This window comes from Propithecus coquereli, unplaced genomic scaffold (assembly GCF_000956105.1).
Source record: "Propithecus coquereli isolate 6110/MARCELLA unplaced genomic scaffold, Pcoq_1.0 Scaffold68, whole genome shotgun sequence".
NCBI lineage: Eukaryota > Metazoa > Chordata > Mammalia > Primates > Indriidae > Propithecus > Propithecus coquereli.
This window is the reverse complement of record NW_012152840.1, coordinates 4,905,793-4,924,444: the sequence shown is the minus strand read 5'-3', so window position 1 is coordinate 4,924,444 and position 18,652 is coordinate 4,905,793. Positions and strand designations below refer to the sequence as shown.

The 18,652-nt window shown below is 36.5% G+C and overlaps 1 protein-coding gene across 1 annotated transcript in view; it reads right to left on the bottom strand.

Moving 5' to 3' along the window:
- The window catches only part of LAMA2 (laminin, alpha 2), a 551,451-nt gene that overhangs the window by 530,958 nt on the left and 1,841 nt on the right, over positions 1-18,652 (bottom strand). Inside the window, exons 2-3 of the mRNA XM_012660792.1 lie at positions 16,766-16,936; positions 8,959-9,071 (exon numbers count right to left, since the gene is read on the bottom strand). Coding sequence (XP_012516246.1) covers positions 8,959-9,071; positions 16,766-16,936 — 284 coding nt within the window. The remainder of the gene's footprint in view (positions 1-8,958; positions 9,072-16,765; positions 16,937-18,652) is intronic.

Below are 18,652 nucleotides of genomic sequence, written 5' to 3'. Positions count from 1 at the left end.
AAAATGTTACTCATTGAAATTTAGATGTTTTGTTCCCTGTCTTTCTGTATTTTCAGTACCTGAGTGGTTTAACATGTACTTCTCAGCAGCTGCATTATCATAGTTGATTATTCCTTTTTTCTTGACAAATTTTCTCTTATTGTCTCTAAATTTGAACTGGCTAGGAACCAATTCTATACCTTCCTTTTAACTTTACACTTTCTTTCTAGATTATCTTAAACAAAGCCTTAGTGCTAAATACAATCTCTTTGTCATGGATACCCCAATTCATGTCACTAATTCTACTCTTTCTCCCTTAAACTCCAGACTCATAAATCCAATTGTCTCTTTAATATTTCCACTTAAATGATTAAAGTACACTTCAAACATGACATGTTAAAATAGGCCCTTAATTACCACCCAGCCTTTCCAACCTGCTCCTCCTTCAGTCTATACTAGCTCAGTAAGATAAATTACTTCAGGCCAATATTCTAGGCGTCAACATTTTTGCCCAACTCTCCACATTCATTCCATCATCAAATCTGGTCATATCAACCTCCAAATAAGTCCCAACCTACCACTTCTGTTCCTCTCTGCTACTATCAACCAAGCTCTAGTCACCATCATCCCTTTGCCAAAAAATTACAGTGGTTTTCTAAATGCCACTTAGTTTTCACCCATCTGACTACAATCATTCTCCACTTAGCAAAGTAAGATTTCTATCAAAATAAAGGAAATCATGTTACACCTTGCTTAAACCCCACTATAGGTGTCTCATTATACCCAAAATTAAATCTAAATTCCTTGTCATGACTTACTCCTCCCTACAGGACCTAAGAAGACTTGATACCTCCATGACATCGTTTCATGCTACCTTTGCTCCTGCTCACTGTGTTCCAGCCATGTTGGGCCTCTTTCTCTTCCTCAGTCTACCTCATTTGTTCCTGCTAGTAATAAACTTTACCCAGCTTTTTCTATGATTAGCACTTTCTGTTATTTAATTCTCAGCTCAAATAAATATCACTTCCTCAAAAATGCATAGATAGAACATACAAATAAAGTAGCTCTTTCATCACTCCCTATAGTATAGATCCTGTTTTGTTTTGTTCATGGCACTTTCACGTCTGAATTATTCACTTGATTTCCCATGTCCGTTCTCTCACCCCAGCTTGCTCCCCCAATGAGAATGCAAAATCCTGGAAAACAAGTATTCCTATTTCCTTCATGGCCAGACTTTCCGGCTTAGAACAGTGCTTATTAAGTAGTAGTTGATCGATAAATATTTTTCAAATGCATTATTGTTAAATTATTCTCCTTATGTATTATTCAGGGCAGATACCACAAGGGGCATGGTGCTTTCTACTAAGGATAGCACCGATTTTGTTTAGGCCTAATTTAGATGACAATTTCATGCACCTCAAAATTTCCAGGATGATCTCAATTTTAAATATTCTTTCTTGCTTTCCTCATAACCCATCAAAATATTCCAATAATTAGTATGTTTTAATATTAAAGAAGTAATTTGGAATGTTCCTTAAATTCACAAAAAATAAAAATTTTATCTGATAATATGTTCTGATATTTTTTAAACTATAAACAAAATAAAAACAATTTTTCTACCCATTTTCTCTCAAAGAGAGAGTTCTGCCCATGCAGGCTCCCTCATCTCACAAGATTAGTTCACAAATTTCCCCTCCATGCCCCTGAGCAACATGATCAAGTCCTGGTTGTACGGGATCTGGCCTGTGTGCCTGTCCCCAAGTCCCCAAAGATCACTCTCTGACCATGCCAGGGAGGAGTGTTCTGGTCCTGAGTTGCCTTTGGGGTGCTCAAGCAGTTTTGATGTCCCCCTGCTTCGGGGTGTGCCCTGCTCTGATGGAGCAGCTGGGCAAGCAACACCAGGGAGGGCCAGTGAGCAGCAAGCTCACAGTCTGAGCACCCCTTAGTCCACTGCAGTTCTTTAAGACGAAAGGTTTGAGCCCTCTCTCTGTGGAAGTCCCAGTGTGGTGGATGCACCAAGAGGGGGAATCAGCAGCTCCTGAGAGCCCCGGCTCATCATCACTCTGCAACCATGAGTGGGGGAGATGAAGGGGAGGAAAAGAGTCTGGATGGAGGAGAACTAGCACTCTGGTCATCTCTGTCCCTCTCTCTGGGAGGCAGCCCACCCAGAATGTCCAGGCTCTGGGGTCAGGCAGAACCCCCCAAACCCACTGGTCCCCTGTGGCTCCAGAAGTCTGGGGCAGAGTTGGAAAATGTTTGGGTGGGAATAAGCAAGATGAAAACTGAGGGGCTGAAGCCACCTGGGAAGGACAAAGGCGCATGGTGGGTGGAGAAGCAATATGGCCATCTCTGCACGAGTCTGTGGTGACAGGAAGTGCCTCAAGGTGCTTTGTTCTCAAGAAGCTCTAGTTCACTGGCAGCAGTAGCTTTTGGGCTCTTGAGGGTAGAAAGACTCTCTAGCAGCTCGGGAGCCTGTTGACTGCCAGAGATGTGAGCCAGGGACAAACAAACAACCTGTTCCACCTACCCTTTCACGGGACTCCAAGCCCCCTGGGGGTTATCCTCTGCTGAAATCTTGCTCCTTCTTGTTCTACTCCACAACGTCTCCCCATAGAATCTCTTGTAGGTTCTGGCACTTTTACTTCGGAGTTATACTATGATCTGTGATTGTTTGTTTTTACTTTTTCATCTAAAACTTTTCCTTATTTCTGAGATAATCTGGCAGCTGGTGTTTGTGGTCAACCATCTTGTCTCTCTCTGAGTATCCCAATAATTAAACTGTTTTTGAGCTTTTGTTTTGATTTTTTACAGTATTCCCATTACAACTCTAGACCATTTGTTCTCTGCTCAGCATTGTTTTCAGTATGGAAGACCATGAAGTGGTATTTATTCGGTCTCAACTATTGTGCAGCAATGTGCTAGGTTATTTGCCTACATTACATTACTTATCCTTATAATAATCCTCTTAATAAGGAAGTAGTACTATTAGTTCCATTTTTATACACGACCAAATTGAGGAACATAAAAGTGGGTCAACTTACCTAATGTAAATGAACTGATACATGCTAAGTGATATGTCAGCAAATGGAACCTGGACACGATTGTACTTCTCCTTTCTCCTTAGCTGAATTCTAATCTTTCTTGACAATTTTGTATTTTAGAGACTAAGAGTAATGTTGGTAAACTAAATTTAAGAGTTGACTAAGAGTAATGTTGAAAATATGTCTTATCTATGAATTAAAACACACATGCTATCCCGCTACTTAAATATGAAGCCATTTTCTAAGAAAAAATCTCTCATACATGTACATATAAGTACCTATATATGTCTAATATATAACTATATGTATTACATATAGAATATATTTTTTAACAAGTGTAAGATATATATAAGTAAAATATATGTATGAAGTAAGTAAAAACTTAAACTCTAAGACTATAATGGCAAAATGCACACTATTTCACCAAAGTGATGAAATGCAGTTGTTTTATACGTGGGTGGCATCAGGCAGCTGTGAAAATTGTCCACATCCAGTCTATTTTAGAAAGTCCTGTTCAAATTTTCCATAACAGAATTACTATGATTTTGAACATTTTAACAGATCTTTTCCCACAGATTTTTAACAGATCTCTTCTCTATGTATTATTGTTCCTGTTTTTAAAGAAACAATCCTCTAATTTATTCCATGGCTTCAAGAAGCATTTCCCAGGGCAGACATCTTGACTCTATTTCAAATAGGATCTGCATTTACAAAATGTTTACATTTTCATGATGTTGCTAGAATTTAGTTTATCAGCATTTTAAATCAAAATACATATCCTATGTTTGCAATCTTGTTTAAACAGCATCATGATATGGCTCTTTTTTTTCCTTTTCTTTCTTACACTTACTTTTTTCCCACTAGGAAACAACAAACTATCAAACAAAAAAAATTTACAGTCACAGACTTCTCTGTTACAAAAGAAGAGTCAAAATAATTAAAACCTTCTTTCCCAAATAAAGCTATAAATGTGGCAAATTCACTTACAGAGTGACAAATGTGACTGGAGTTTACAACATGCTTAGAAAGAGGATTAGTGACAAAATTTACTTTGTGCTTTCTACAGACTGAATGTTTGCATCTTTCAAAAATTCCTATATTGAAATTCTAACCCCCAGTGTAATGATGGTAGGAGATGGGAAGTTATTAGGTCATAGGGACAGAGCCCTCGTGAATGGAATTCATGACCCTATAAAACTGACCCCGAAGAGCTTATTTGCCCCTTCTTCCAGGTAAAGCTACAGTAAGAAGATGGCCATCTATGAACCAGGAAGAGGGCCCTCAACAGACACCAAATTTGCTAGTACCTTGTTCTTGAATTTTTAGCCTCCAGAACTGTACGAAATATATTTCTGCTGTTTATAAGCCACCCAGTCTAGGGGTATTCTGTCATAGCAGCCTGAACAGATAAAGACAATGTTATTAAACCTGAGACTTAAAGAAAATTTCATAAATTAAAAAAATGCACAGCATATTTTATCATAAGAAACACAATGAGATCACTTAATACTTCTCAGCTTCAATAAGATTATATTACAGATTAATGTTTTAAATTATTCATTCATTCAATCATTATATATTGAGTACTTCCTATACACTGGGCATTATTTTAAGTGTTTAGAATATGGCAATTAAGAAAACAGCAAATATCTCCACCCTCCTGAAAACTGCATTTAGAAAGGGTAAATAACATTCAACATATATAGTAAAATAAACATAGTAAGTTAGGTGGTGATATATTTTATGGAGAAAAATAAAGTAAGGAAGTGATTTAGGAAGTGGAGAGGGAGCTGCAATTTTAAACAAAGTTATTAGGGAGGTCCCTGCTGAGAAGGTGACGATTGAATAAAAAACAAAAGGAGGTAAGGAAACGGTCTAAGTGAAAATTGTGAAAAATAATTTTAGGCATAAGAAATAGCAAATGCAAAGCCCCTGAAGCAGGATAGTGCCAGATGTGAGTGTTCAAGACACAGAGAAGTAACTAATGGGGCAAATGAAGCAGGGAGATCTCTAGATGAAAGAGAGTGAGAAAAAGGTCCATAAGGCCTTGTGCATCATTGTGGTTTTCCCATTGAATGTGATGGAAAGCCACTAGAGAGTTTTAGTGGAAAAAATGATGTGACGTGATTTTGTACAAATGAGATTGCCATGACTACTACATTGGAAACAGAGTAAAAGGGAGATGAGTGGAAACGAATCAGGACTAATATTCTGCACAAGATAGACACTGAAGTTGATTGCCACCTTCATTAACGATTAAAATGTCAGCACAATTCCTTTGAAAGGAGAACATATTTAACCACAGATCCTGCTTGTGATATTGAATCAATTATTTAAAAAAAAAAAACTAAAGCAGGTGAAAAACTGTGTTTTTCATTATATTCTGTTATACTAAACAAAGTGTATCTAGGTAGGACATTTTGAATATTTAGACCATAATTATCACATAGAATTTAGTTGGTATATTGCTATTACCACTATTTCAAACTTCTTGCCAAGATATTGTAATACATATTCTGCTAATCTAGAAGTTGAGAAACAGCATGATGAAATTATTTGTTTAAGATATGCTATGAATAAACGGAATTGAGAAAAGTTAGAAATAAACATCTAAAAACAATCTACTTATAAAATAAGTAGCTACTTTCTTCTAAATAAATAGTTATTTTTTCTACTGCTTATCTTGAATAAGATGTAAAAAAAATTTCCCAGTGTAATCCATAGTGATTCAATCCACAAAATCCAATGTTTGCTGTTACATCTAAGATACTAATTCATCGAAAGTGTTTCACAGAGGAACCAAATATATGAGGGCTGTCCGGAAAGTATCCAGCCAAGAAATATGAAAAATTACATTAACAATGGCTGGATACTTTCTGGACAGCCCTTGTATATTAACAAAAATACTGGCACTTGTTGAAATTCATACATTTCAAAATAAAAAGAATAAATGGTAAAAATCTCTTGCTGAATCAATGATAAACATTCAGTGATATTTACCTATTCACTATAACTTTACTACCCTTTACTCTCAGTTGGATACTAGCTCATCTTACAAACTATTATGTTGAATGTCCTATTAATCCTTCATGCTGTAGGCAGAAAAGACAGAAGTTACATCATTTTAGAGGCATTCTAGAGTATACTAGAAAATGAGAGATCTACTTCAGTTTTATGACAAGAGAGATGTGAGCTATATTCTCCCATAGAAGCCAAGAGAACATAGTGTGGTATTTCTTAAACCCGAACTACCTATAGTCCCCTTTAAATCATATAACATTCTCATGAGCTCCCTAGGCTTCAGTCTTCAGATCCCAGTTTAAGAAAGACTGTCGTAATTTGGGGTCTGGATTCATACTATTCAGGCTGAAATCCCAGCCCTGGCCATAATAAGATTTGTAAAGAAGCCAAGTCACTTAACTTTTCTAAGTCTCAGTGTTCTGCAACTATTCAACAGAAATAATAATATTAGCTGGCCTGTAGGATTACTGTGAGAAGTGACATAATAAAGATGTCCACATGTTCTCTGTTGCCAATGCATGACAATATACCTTCCATAGCTGAATAAGTACTACGAACATGCCCCACAGTTTGCTATTCCAAAGCCCAAGGTCAAATGAAAAGTATATGATGCCCCTTCTTCTCTGAGGAGCTCCAGGACAAAACCTTCTAACCTTTTATATCATTAAATAATTGACTAAATTAAAATCATGAGTCAGGTAGAAATAAGGATGTATTTCATTTTATAGATTATTTGTACTCCCCTTCTCTTAAACACACAGTAGATTGATTTCAGGAAATAGGAGAAAGTTGAAATAAATAAGGATATTGGTGGACACCATCCTGGAATATGGGACTGTTTGAGCACATATCCTCTGTACCAATTCTACTTGGTGAATTCCAGACTTTGGAGTCAAGTGGACCTGGGTTATAAATAGAATTCTGTCACTTGTTTGATAACTGAACTGTAAAAGATGCCTTATAGTATTCACTTATCTTACCTTTATTAAACTAAATGGGAGGAGGAGAAAACAGGAAAAACAAATCCACTTAATTCTTAAGATACTGTGAGGAAATGGATAAGGGGGGCTGCAAAATAAACTCAGGAAAATACAAATAGCCTTATTGAAAAATGTGCTTTCAAGTAAACTCTTTGACTTGCTGAATGAATAACAGGCAAGCTAGATAGAAATGATTTAGTAAAAACTTGCAATTGCACCATCCAGTTGTAAATTAGAAGGAAAAAATGCTGCTATATTTGATAACAGGTAAATAATATTATGGTTGAACTCAAAGAGCAGTATAAATGATTTGTGCAAATTATATTAATAATTGAATCCCTTGCTCTATGTGTAATCTAAAAGAATAAATGGAGAGTAAAACAGAGCAATAAACCATCACGATTTATTGATTCCCTATCCCAGATGACCTGAGTCAATGGACAGCAGACTCCCTCTTGATTGGGAAGCTTTCAATGATCATACGAAGGGGAAGAACTGCTGTGACTGATAAAGGACCAAGTTGTTTTTATCAGGAGGAGAATGAAGTCCATTTTAAGACCAGGATCCCCAGGGAATTCATGCACAGGATTAATTGACCTAAAACATGATTGATCAGTGTGGTAGTTTGTCCTGCCATTACCTGATAGTGCTCTGAGACTTCTTGGGAAATACTATTAACTCAGAGCTGCTGTATACTGGGTAAAAGTAAATTCATGCCACCTGGCAATCAAAGCTGCAGCACTGAGCCCCTGATGCCATGGCATTGCTCAGGTCCTGAGGGCTCCCAGCTGGACAGAAGCAGGTCTGCTGTGAGACTCACCAGCTTGCTTGCTCCCCAGCCAGTTATCTGTGGCTCTTGAATGTATGCAGCCCTCACCAAAATGGATCTAGACCCTGGGGGAGGGAGGTTGTCCTCTTGATGACAAATGTCATGCATTAGGGAAATGTCTGCTGCCTATGTAGCCCACTGGCTGGCGCTTCCCCACACTATGGCAGCCTCCGAAAACCATGACCTCTAAAGTGTATAGTATCCATCATCAACTATCTTGTCCATCACCCCTGCACTAACCCCAAACTCCCTTGCTGGTTTATCTACATGCTGGCCCAGGGAGAAGTGGCTGAGGGCCTTTACTATGCTGAAGCCAGAGAGTGAAAAAGAAATAGGCTGAATTAAAGAGGTCATTTAAGTTCAATGTCCCAGTCTCAGCCTCCAGCCAATTAAATCAGCCTTTGTTTTGGGGATAACAACAAAACATGGGAACATGTGTCCAGGATTTCATCTTATTTGTAAGCCTAAATAATTTGGGGTGATGGTGACTCTTGATTAATAGCTTCAGCCTGAGCCGAATATTGTGAACAGAAAGAAGAAAGGAATTAAGCACAGAAGGCACTCAGGCCTATGTAGCACAAACTCTAACAACTTCCAACATCAATTTTATATAACTACAAGGCTTGTTACCTCATTTAGCGGCCCAAGTTTAATTTGAAATCAACTGTCAAAGCTTGCTCAACTTTCAATAACAAGAGGCAATTTACTCAAGAGCCTTATTATCCAAAAACCTTTAAATGCACACATTAGCAGAATGGGAGCACTGTATCATTTGAAAAGGTAAAAATGATATTATTATTATCGTCTTCATGTAAAATTCTGTTGATCAGTATTTTCACTGACTCCAACTAGTTAAAACAGAGTCAGTTGCTAATACTTTTCTAAATCCTTCACATAAATCCATTTTAGTTGTGCTTTAGAAGTAAATGCGAAGTATTTTTAAATGACAATATGCCAGATAAATAGGACCCGTTATTCATTGGATCAAGAAAATAACGGAGGTTGGTAAGAAAGAATATCCTTTCACCCAGGAACTACTGACTAAACAAATAGCAAATGCATGATACAATTTCAAAAGTGGAAAAATTACAAAAAAGAGGCACTATACCTGCTGTAAGTCCAGTGTAATTGTCACATAATGGTATTCGATTCCGTTCTTAATACTGGGACTCTGCCACCAAGTGTTCTTTCCATCAATAGCATTTGTAATCGGGTGTCTCTCTGTTGAGTCAGCAGCAGCACGTGAAAGGAGGAAAAAAGAGCATGTAACTAATTCATAGCTGGTTCACTAAAGTAAAAGAGTGAAACTAAGTGAAAACAATCACCATGTAGACATCAAACATTAAAATAATATAAAAAGAGAGCAATTCATATCTTCAACAGAATTTATTCAATGACAACTTTTTCACAGCCCTGTACCAGGTAGTAGGAAATGGTTAAATGCTTTAGGCTACAGGAGAACAAGCTGCCCAGCACTCTGGCCACCAATTGAAATGGGCAACTTCAAAGATAACTGTAGAAATTAAATGTAAAGAAATTATATTGAAATCTAATTGATGTGTCAATCATTCAAAAAAAACTAAAAACTATTTGAGGAAGCACTAGTCTGCCCTCAACTTTGTTAACAGAAACATAGAATCCTGAATTGTGGCTGAAAAGTACTTGAAGATTTGCCCTTCTGACACATTCATTATTAGCAAGGCTTGGGCAATCCAGTATGTATCTGGTTTTAAAATGCCGTTAAATCCATCCCATGAGCTGCTGGGACTTAGAAACTGATATCCCAAAATACGGCACCCTGGTATGCTGATTAGTTTAAATTAAAGGCCCTTGGAGAGCAGCAGATGCTGGAAGAAATTTTAGTCTGATATTCCCTTATCCACCTGAAGTCTGGACCCGCCATGAAGAAAACAATTACCTCTGGTCCTTTCCCTATGTTTTCATCAATTTAAGTCATATTGCAGGAAAAGAGACTGAAGTCTGTCAATACACTTGGACAGACTTTTGTCACAAACCATTATCTGTTCTGTGAGTCCACAGAATTTGTCCTAGGCCACTGTATGTTCTCCAAGCCCATTGAAATCCCCTAAAAATCATTTACTATCCCCCAAACTGCCATATTTGCTCTATCTCTTCTATGAAGAAGGGTATATTATATAAGCATCCGTACCCCTTTGGGTTATTGGATAATCATCCTCTTGTGATTCCCCTGTGCTGTGCACATTAAAATAAATTTTGTACGCCTTTCCTGTTAATCTGTCATTTGTCAGTTGCTTTTTCAGCAAATCTTCAGAGAGCGATGGGGAAGTTTTCGCTTGGCCCCTACAGAGGCTTTTTGCAGCCAGTCTTTAACTTGCCAACTTTCTACTACTATTTAATAATATAATGAAAGATATCCCAAACCTTCTAGCCAGCATTTGCCTTTTCCCATAATCACTAACTCTAGGAATCTGGACAATAATGGCAAGCAGGGAGATGATGGTACAAAACTCCATCTTACCAACAAAACATGGATCTTCCCTCACCCTTACCCCAGGTGGATGAGGACAAGACTACTGTGAGAATACAAAGGAAGATTGGTGATAGAAAAGAGGGGGCCTGGACAGTCATTGTCACCCCCATAGACCTTTGTTATAGCTCCCATTCTTCTTACAGTCCTCAAACCTCACAGATTCTCACTTCTTCCAACTCAGCTCCATGTATCTTACAACAGCTACCCCTGTGCTGCCAGAGCTCTTGGTACAGTTTGGTTCCTAGTCATTAGTCCTGGTCTGAAATCTTTGTTTCTCATTTTCTAAGTAACACAAGTTCTGTTTCTTTTCTCCTCCTCTAAGCAGGACTCACTCACAGATAGGTGAGAATGGCAGGAGTGGAGGTTGTTGATGTTCTATTTCTACTCCTAGGGCTGCAATTAAGGGTACTTTGGTTCCTAACATCTCACTTGGAAGAAGTCAGCACATCTGCCCATAGGAACGTAAACAAAGTGGAGGTGACCCTCCCTGGTGCTCTTCTATTTGTTATGGATTAAGTACCCTTCAGGTGTCAGTCTTGAGAACTTTCTAAAACTAATTCTCTGGGAAGATGTTTCAAATGAATGGACTATGAATAACCTTTTAGATTAGAATGCAACCCTTTCTTAAATTGAAAGAATACCTCAGATAACGAACAAATCACATCACTTTGAGGAACAACTGTGGACTTTCAATTTACCTGCATAATACAGTAATCTAGCCATGTATTCTAATACCATGGTAATGAAAGAGATTCGGACTATGGAAAGTTGGCCTATGAGGAGATAGATACTACTCCTGACTCTACCATTTGGTACTTAACTGACCGTGAACAAATCACTTAAACTCTGTGTATCATCTCTGAAATAAGAATAACAAAATCCACCCACAGCAGTGGCTTCCAGATTCTAATTTTCAGAAAAAAAGTGAAATTTCAAAAAAAGATAAAATTGTGTGAGATTGATTTGTAGAATTGCTTATAGGCATTCTAGCTTTTCATTTTTCCAAGTAATAATAACCTCCAATCTACCGTTACTATCATTTAATATACCATCACTATTATTTCATAAAATAAAGGACTTTTAAAAGCCAACAACAGTTTTTAAAAACCGTAATATCAAAATGAAGGACAATTCTTTAAAATGTATCCCTTTTATTTTCATGAAAAATATGGAACATTTTCATTTTCCTAATTTGCCATGGACCATTGAAAACTCCCTAGATGGTAACCCTTTACTCACCAGGTTACCAATGAACATTACAACTATTAATATTTTAACTATTACTATGCACATATGTAAAATAAATTATGCATCTGTTCAAAATGTACAGTTCTGAACCTTAAGACAAATTGCACTTAATAAAAGATTTGAAAAAATAATACAAATCAAACAAAACTAAGTCCTTAATGCAATAGGAATCTGACAGTAAAGAAAAATCTTTAAAAGAAAAATTTTTATTAAAAACTGAATATTCATTAAATTTGCCATTTTCAAATTTGTGAACATTTGTATTACACATTAATTTTATTTACATAGCCTGCTATAACTTTTAAACGAAAACATAAATCCTATGACTTTGAGTTACTTGGCATATTAGTATTCTAAATATGGATATTCATCTTCTAAATCTTAATATGAGCATATAAGACATGACGAAAATATTCCATTTATATTGGTAAATTTTTTAATTCAACTAAACAGGTGGATGGACTTTGTACCAAGTTTTATCACACAGTAGTCTACTGAAATGAGGCATGATGCCTCATTAATGAAAAGCAAAATTGCTGAATATATTTAATAATTAGAGTTAGTTAAATTGTTCTGTTGAGGCTTGGGGAGGTGTCAGGTCTTTATAATGACAGCAAATACCAGAAGCATAACTAAATATCAAATAAAAACCCCTGATGGCATAAGTAGGTGCTGAAATTGGCATATTAGGAATCAGAATTATAAATGAAATATTACTGGCATTGCTTCTAAAGAAAAATAAATATCACAGAAAACATTCCCCAAACGTCTCCCTAGATCTTCTTTACAGATTATGTATTTAATATGTGATAGAAAAACACAAACACAACCACATTTTCAAATTAAATTCATGGCTCTTAAGTAATTGTGAGAGAAGCTGTCTAATTGGAAATTTTGATATCTGCCACCTCAGGTCAAATTGATGTGAGAATTAGTCATGAAAAAAAGGACTGGGAAATGAATCAACAATTAACCATAATCCCCATTATGAAAGCTTAATCATTATTAATTTGCAAATACTGATGAATTGTTGGCATATTTCCCTCATTTAAAAGGAGATAGAAATGTATAATATCCTCAACAGGGGATAACTGTGCAAGTCAATCCAAGGGCTAACTGCATCTGAAAACTGGCTAGGGAGTCATTGATGAGGTAAACCTTTCAAATTGCTAGTTTTTAATTGGGAAGCACAATCTATTAACAGTCAGAAAGTTCAAATTTCATTTTCTTTGCATGGTAATTAAGTGCAGACCTTTCAGATTTATTCTAGCAGTTCCATCGAATTTGTAGAATTTGATCATCTGTTGCTCCAACTTTTACTAAAATATATTCATGTGGTTTATTGCTAGATTTTTATTCTTGTGGAGTTTTAGTTTTTCTAAATTTCTAGTACCAAAACATAATTGTGAAATTCAATGAAGCCGGTCATTTAAATTGATCACACGAAATAAATCCAGACTGTGACAAGTTAAAAAAAAAAACAACAAAATGCTAAAAGTAAATAAAAATGGGGAAATACAAAACATATATGCATCTTGCTTTACTGAAATAATTTATTCATTTTTGGTCTCAGTGTGAAAACATGGAATGAGATGGCCTAAATATGAATGTCTTCCACTGAGATACAAGAGACCCTATAGAACTTTGAAGAGAGTGAGTGACAGAGTAGCTCTTGGAGTCAATTTGGCAAATGCATCTCATCCATTTTTCCAACCGAGAGTCTCCACTCAATTATTTTCCACCCTAATCTTCCCATCATCCTTCCATCCTGTCTCTATGATTGCACACATTTACTTCTTTCTCTCCTTTTCTGTATAAATATATATTCACATGTGTAAATATATATTTTACTTACATAAATATATTTAATGTTATAATATATATTATATAATATATTATTTTAATATCTATTTAATAAATATATAAACACATATTTATATACATGCATACATAAACACACATGCATGATTTTACATATTTTATCTATTTCTCCCTCTCTGCCCAGCCACGCTAAACATACTTCTGCACACTCCAGTGCACCCACCCACCACCACGTTCAGGCCTCCAGGCTTTCTCACATTTTCCAGGAAATCATCCAGTCTACCAGTCTCTGAACCAATGGCTGTTTCCCTCCACCAGGCTTCATCTTCTTCCCTAAGGAACCTAAAACTCATAAATGATCAATTCATTTATTCTCCAGCCTTTGCTTCAATTTTCTTGCCACCTTATCCTTTCATTCTACTTTCTCTGTAATGCTCCATGAAGATCAGTCCAAACATTTGATTCTTCTATTTTACTCCATACGAAATTTTTACCTTGTTCTTATTACGGTACAGTGATCTCCTCCTATTCTCCTAAGAGGCTAATCTAAATCTCTGAGGCTAATCTCAGTAGATAACTCAGACTTACATCTTAAGGAGGAAATCAAGACCATCAAATAAGAATTCTGTCCTAAATATTTTCTTCTCTCTGCCCCTACTCATCCTCCTTTCTTTCTGATTTGGTCGATTAAAAAGTACATATCTCCTAATTTAAGCCTTTCACCTGTGATTAATGATCCACAGCTTTTTACTTCTGGAGAGACATCACCCCATCATCACTTTGTCTTCAACTTCCCTGGCCTCCCCCCTTTGCACCTAAACCTGCTCAAATGTCTTCTGTCTTTGAAAACCTTGGCAACACCATGTCCTCCTCTGTCAAAGTCCTCCCTTCTCTTTCACAATCAAGGATATTTGAGAGAATATTCCTATATCCCCCTCTTCTTCAGCATTCATTTATCAACTCTTCAACACAGCTTTTATCATCATTGATCCACTGATTGCGGTAACCAGGTGACCAATGGATGCCCATATCATCAAAATTAAGGGAAATCTATTTTACACTTTTCACATTCAATATCTTGGAAGCATTTACCACTGCTGCTTACTTTTTCCTCCTGAAAGTTCTTTCCTGCTTCACATACATAATGTCTCATTTCCTGATCTCCTTCCTTAAAATCTGTTTCTCTTCATCGCCTTCCTTGATTCTACTTACCCAAACTCCCTTAGCTTTTATTGTTTCCCCAGGGCTCTGACAGGTCCTTTGCTCTCATCATTCTGTATAGGAAATAGCAAACACTCCAGCACTCACCAATACTATACCCACACCACAGCAACCTACATTCTAGAAATTAACCAGAGTCATTAATAGGTAAGAAAGATTTCTGATGTTTGCCTTTTTTGGTTATTTTAACTTTTTCCCCTAAGATTCTGTGATATTCAAGACCACCAGTCTTAATCACAAAAGTCCCAATTCCCCAATTATAGTTATGTTTTCCATATCCCTAAATTATATCATATAGGGACTATGCATTCCCTTTAACCAGCTCCAAGAAAAAAAATGCATGATGCCTTCCAGTTTTTTTTAGATAAAAAGATGTCAATTTCTTCCTTTTATAAGTTCTATAATTTTTTTAAAAAATCAATGAAACTACTCTGTATGAACTATAATGGTAGATACATGTCATTATTCATTTGTCCAAACCCATAAAATGTATTAATACAACACCAAGAGTAAACCCCTTGATGTAAACTATGAACTTTGGGTGATAATGTTGTGTCACTGTAGTTTCACTGATTGTAAAAAATGTACCACTCTGGAGGGGGAAATTGATAATGGAGGAGGTTACACATGTGTTGGGGCAGGGAGTATATGGGAAATTTCTATACCTTCCTTTTGGTTTTGCTGTAAACCTAAAACTTCTCTAAAAAAAAAAGTCTATTAAATAGAGAGAAAGAGCATGAGAAAAGGATAACTGAGCAAATTTAAGAATAATATAATTGTGAAGTTTTATCTTCAACATAACTCACCTCAATTGGAATTAAATATTCACTTTATTAACCTTCTCAATATATAGGTATATATTTAATGGTTTTTCAATGTACTTCTCTAAGTCAACCTCCATCTCTAAAATATTGGATACCACATTCCCGTTTGTCATACAAACTCTTTCCTCATTAACCTAAACTACTTATAGTTCTCTGAATATATCATGCTGTTTTATACCTTAAAGATTCATGTGTGTTTTTCCTTTTATAATACTTTTCTGCCCTTCAATCTTACTAACTCATACTTTCTCAGTATATGGATCATTTTCTATCAGGAAGCTTAGATGACCATAGCATCTACATGGAACCCACATGTTCCCTTAGCACCCAATTTACTTTTCTCTTTTCTCTATTTCCCCTCTAGGTTCCCTGAATCAAGGGCTACATATGATTTAACATTATGCTCCAGTAAAATGCATTGCTAGAAGTAGGGGTTCAAATGCTTGCTGAATAAATACATGAATGAGTCTGAGATATCACTGTGGTTCAGAGGCCAGCAAGAGGGCTTTGCACGGTGCCTCTCCCTAGCATGCTCCTCGTGGGGATTTAGAAACCTTCAGAATCTGGTTCCAGCCTTCTGTATCATACCCCTCTCTACTCTCTGCCCTCTGACACTCTCAGTTCTAGTTATTCCTAACTACTTGTAGCTCCCTGAGCAAGTAAGGTTTTCTGTCTTATTCTGATCTCTCTTCTTCGCATGCCCCCTTCTCTTCCCCTCTCTCATCTCTTTACTTGCTCAGCTGGTACTTGTCCTTGGTTATCAGATTACACAAGACTTTTTCTGGCAAGCCTTCATTTACACCAAGACCGAATTTGTGACCCTACCCTCTCTTCTTCAGGTCCCTCTGCTCATGCTTTCCTTTGTACTTACCATACTATATAGCAATAACCAGCTTCTTGCCCATTTGCTCACTAGTTGAGGCCAAAGACCATACCCTACCTTATTTCTCTTGGATCTCAAGCAAAGGACCTGGCACATAAGTGACCAATAAATGACTAAAGCCCAAGTTAATAACCACATCATCAGATACCATTCTAGAGGCAGTAAACCTAATGACTGTCCCAGGACTTAAGCTGGAGAACCTTCTCCAGTCACTATACCGGGTACATACAAAGAACTCCAATGTTTGTTGAATGACAGAGAGGGGCTGTAAAGAGGTCCATAGTAGAAGAAAAATTCTGGGACTTCTTAGAATCACTAGCCCTTTGAATGTAATGCAATTGGCCCTCAAAATCTCTCAATTATAGATCCTACCCAGTGCCATACAAATCAATACTAAAATACATACGGTATGGATTGCTGCTGTTTTGATTGCAGATTCGACATTGGGGGTTCCTCACAGGCTGCCCAGGTACATGTTCTACCAATTTGCAGTACATTTCAGGTCCTCTTTCTCCACATGTTGCATTGGTCATGATGAGGGCATTAGAAGCAAGATTCAGGACAGCAGGGAATAAACCTGAAAAAGATGGAGAAATGAAAATGTTTTGGCCAAAAACAGTTATGATTTTGCTGTATTTTAAAATGCAGTTAAGATAGGATTTTTTCAGAACATTAAAATAATTCAAAATAAAATAATTAGTGATAAATACCTGACTTAATTCAATACTATACATCAATACCAGTGTTACCAAAAGAACATTATTTTTTCTTTCTGGGTCTTAAATATGGAGTTTAAGGCTATCTTACTAATTTTTAGCCTCTAATATTTAATTAGTAAGAAGGTCTGTCTCAGCTGGGTGCAGTGGCTCAGCACTTCGGGAAGCCAAGGCAGGAGGATCACTTCAGACCAGGAGTTCAAGACTAGCCTGGGCAACATAGTAAGACCTGTCTCTATAAAAAATTTTTAAAAAGTGAAAAGAACAAAAAAGAAAAAAAAAGAAAGAAATAAGGTCATGTCTCTAACATACACTTAAAAAAAAAATCTTCTGTTGACATTATTGGTAAACAAACTTACTGAATCTTCCTTTTCACACTTCAGCTATTTTACATCTAGTATTAAATTGTAATCACATGGAAAGTTTCTGCAAACTATGTATCTATGTTTCTCATGTTCATTTTATGCTCCATTATCATGCAATGTAAATGATTGTTACAAGTCCTTTATCTCCAGACTGGAGAAGATAGAGAAAGATAAAATATTTTGGAAAACTATTTTTTTTTACTGCTTTCTATGTTATCCAGGAATATTATATAGCAATACCTAGCAAGTAATAAATCATCACAGTAGTCTATGATCATATACCAGAAATGATCTCTTAATTATAACAGAAGTGTTTGACTTGCATAGATACAACCTCAGAGACCCATCTAAGTGTAGGGGCTGGAGAAATCTTTCATTCCGTCTGAGAGCCCGATTCAGGCTCTTCACTTCCTGTAACTTAATGTTAATTCTGCTTCATATAAATCTAGCATTTGCATTTTATAGACTTCTTGTATTGTCAATGACAGTACTGTGGAGTCACTCATCAAAAGCCACTCTTGAAATGAAAATCTCTTCTTGAAGAAAGTTCACTCAAGATTACAGATAATTTGACTCAATCTATGTAAGGAACATGCTAACTATCTAGATTGTCTCAGCTCTATAAATGTGCCAAGTAGGTCTATATCAATTTAACTTCTGAAAGAAAGTCCTTCCCGACTAAATGTTATGGTCTGATGTTTTCCTGAGATCCCTAGAGTTTCAAATTCATTAATGTTTTCTGCCTTATCTTCAGAGCTTGACGCATGCTGGGGTAAGAGTAGACACTCAATATATTTGTAAAATGAATGAATATATGAATTATAAAGATTGGCCTCATAAATGTTCTTCTGCATCAACTGCATTTAATAATGATGTTGATGATGATGATAGCCAGCATTGTTGAATGTCTATAATGTGCCTAGCATTGTCAGGCACTATTCCAGCACTTTTTATTTGCATGGACTAATTAATTTGTTACATAAACATCCACATGAGCTATATACTACTATTACCTCTATTTTATTAAGGAAGCACAAATGTGTTAAATAAATTGCCCGGGATTACAGCTAGCAAGTAGCAAAGCTGTGACGTTAACGGAGGCAATCTGGCTCCAGAGTCCATCCACCTGCCAGGGGTGGGGAAGCTGCAGCCTTAAGGCCACATGTGGCCTTCTAGGTCCTTAAATGAGGCCTTTTGACTGAATCCTAATTT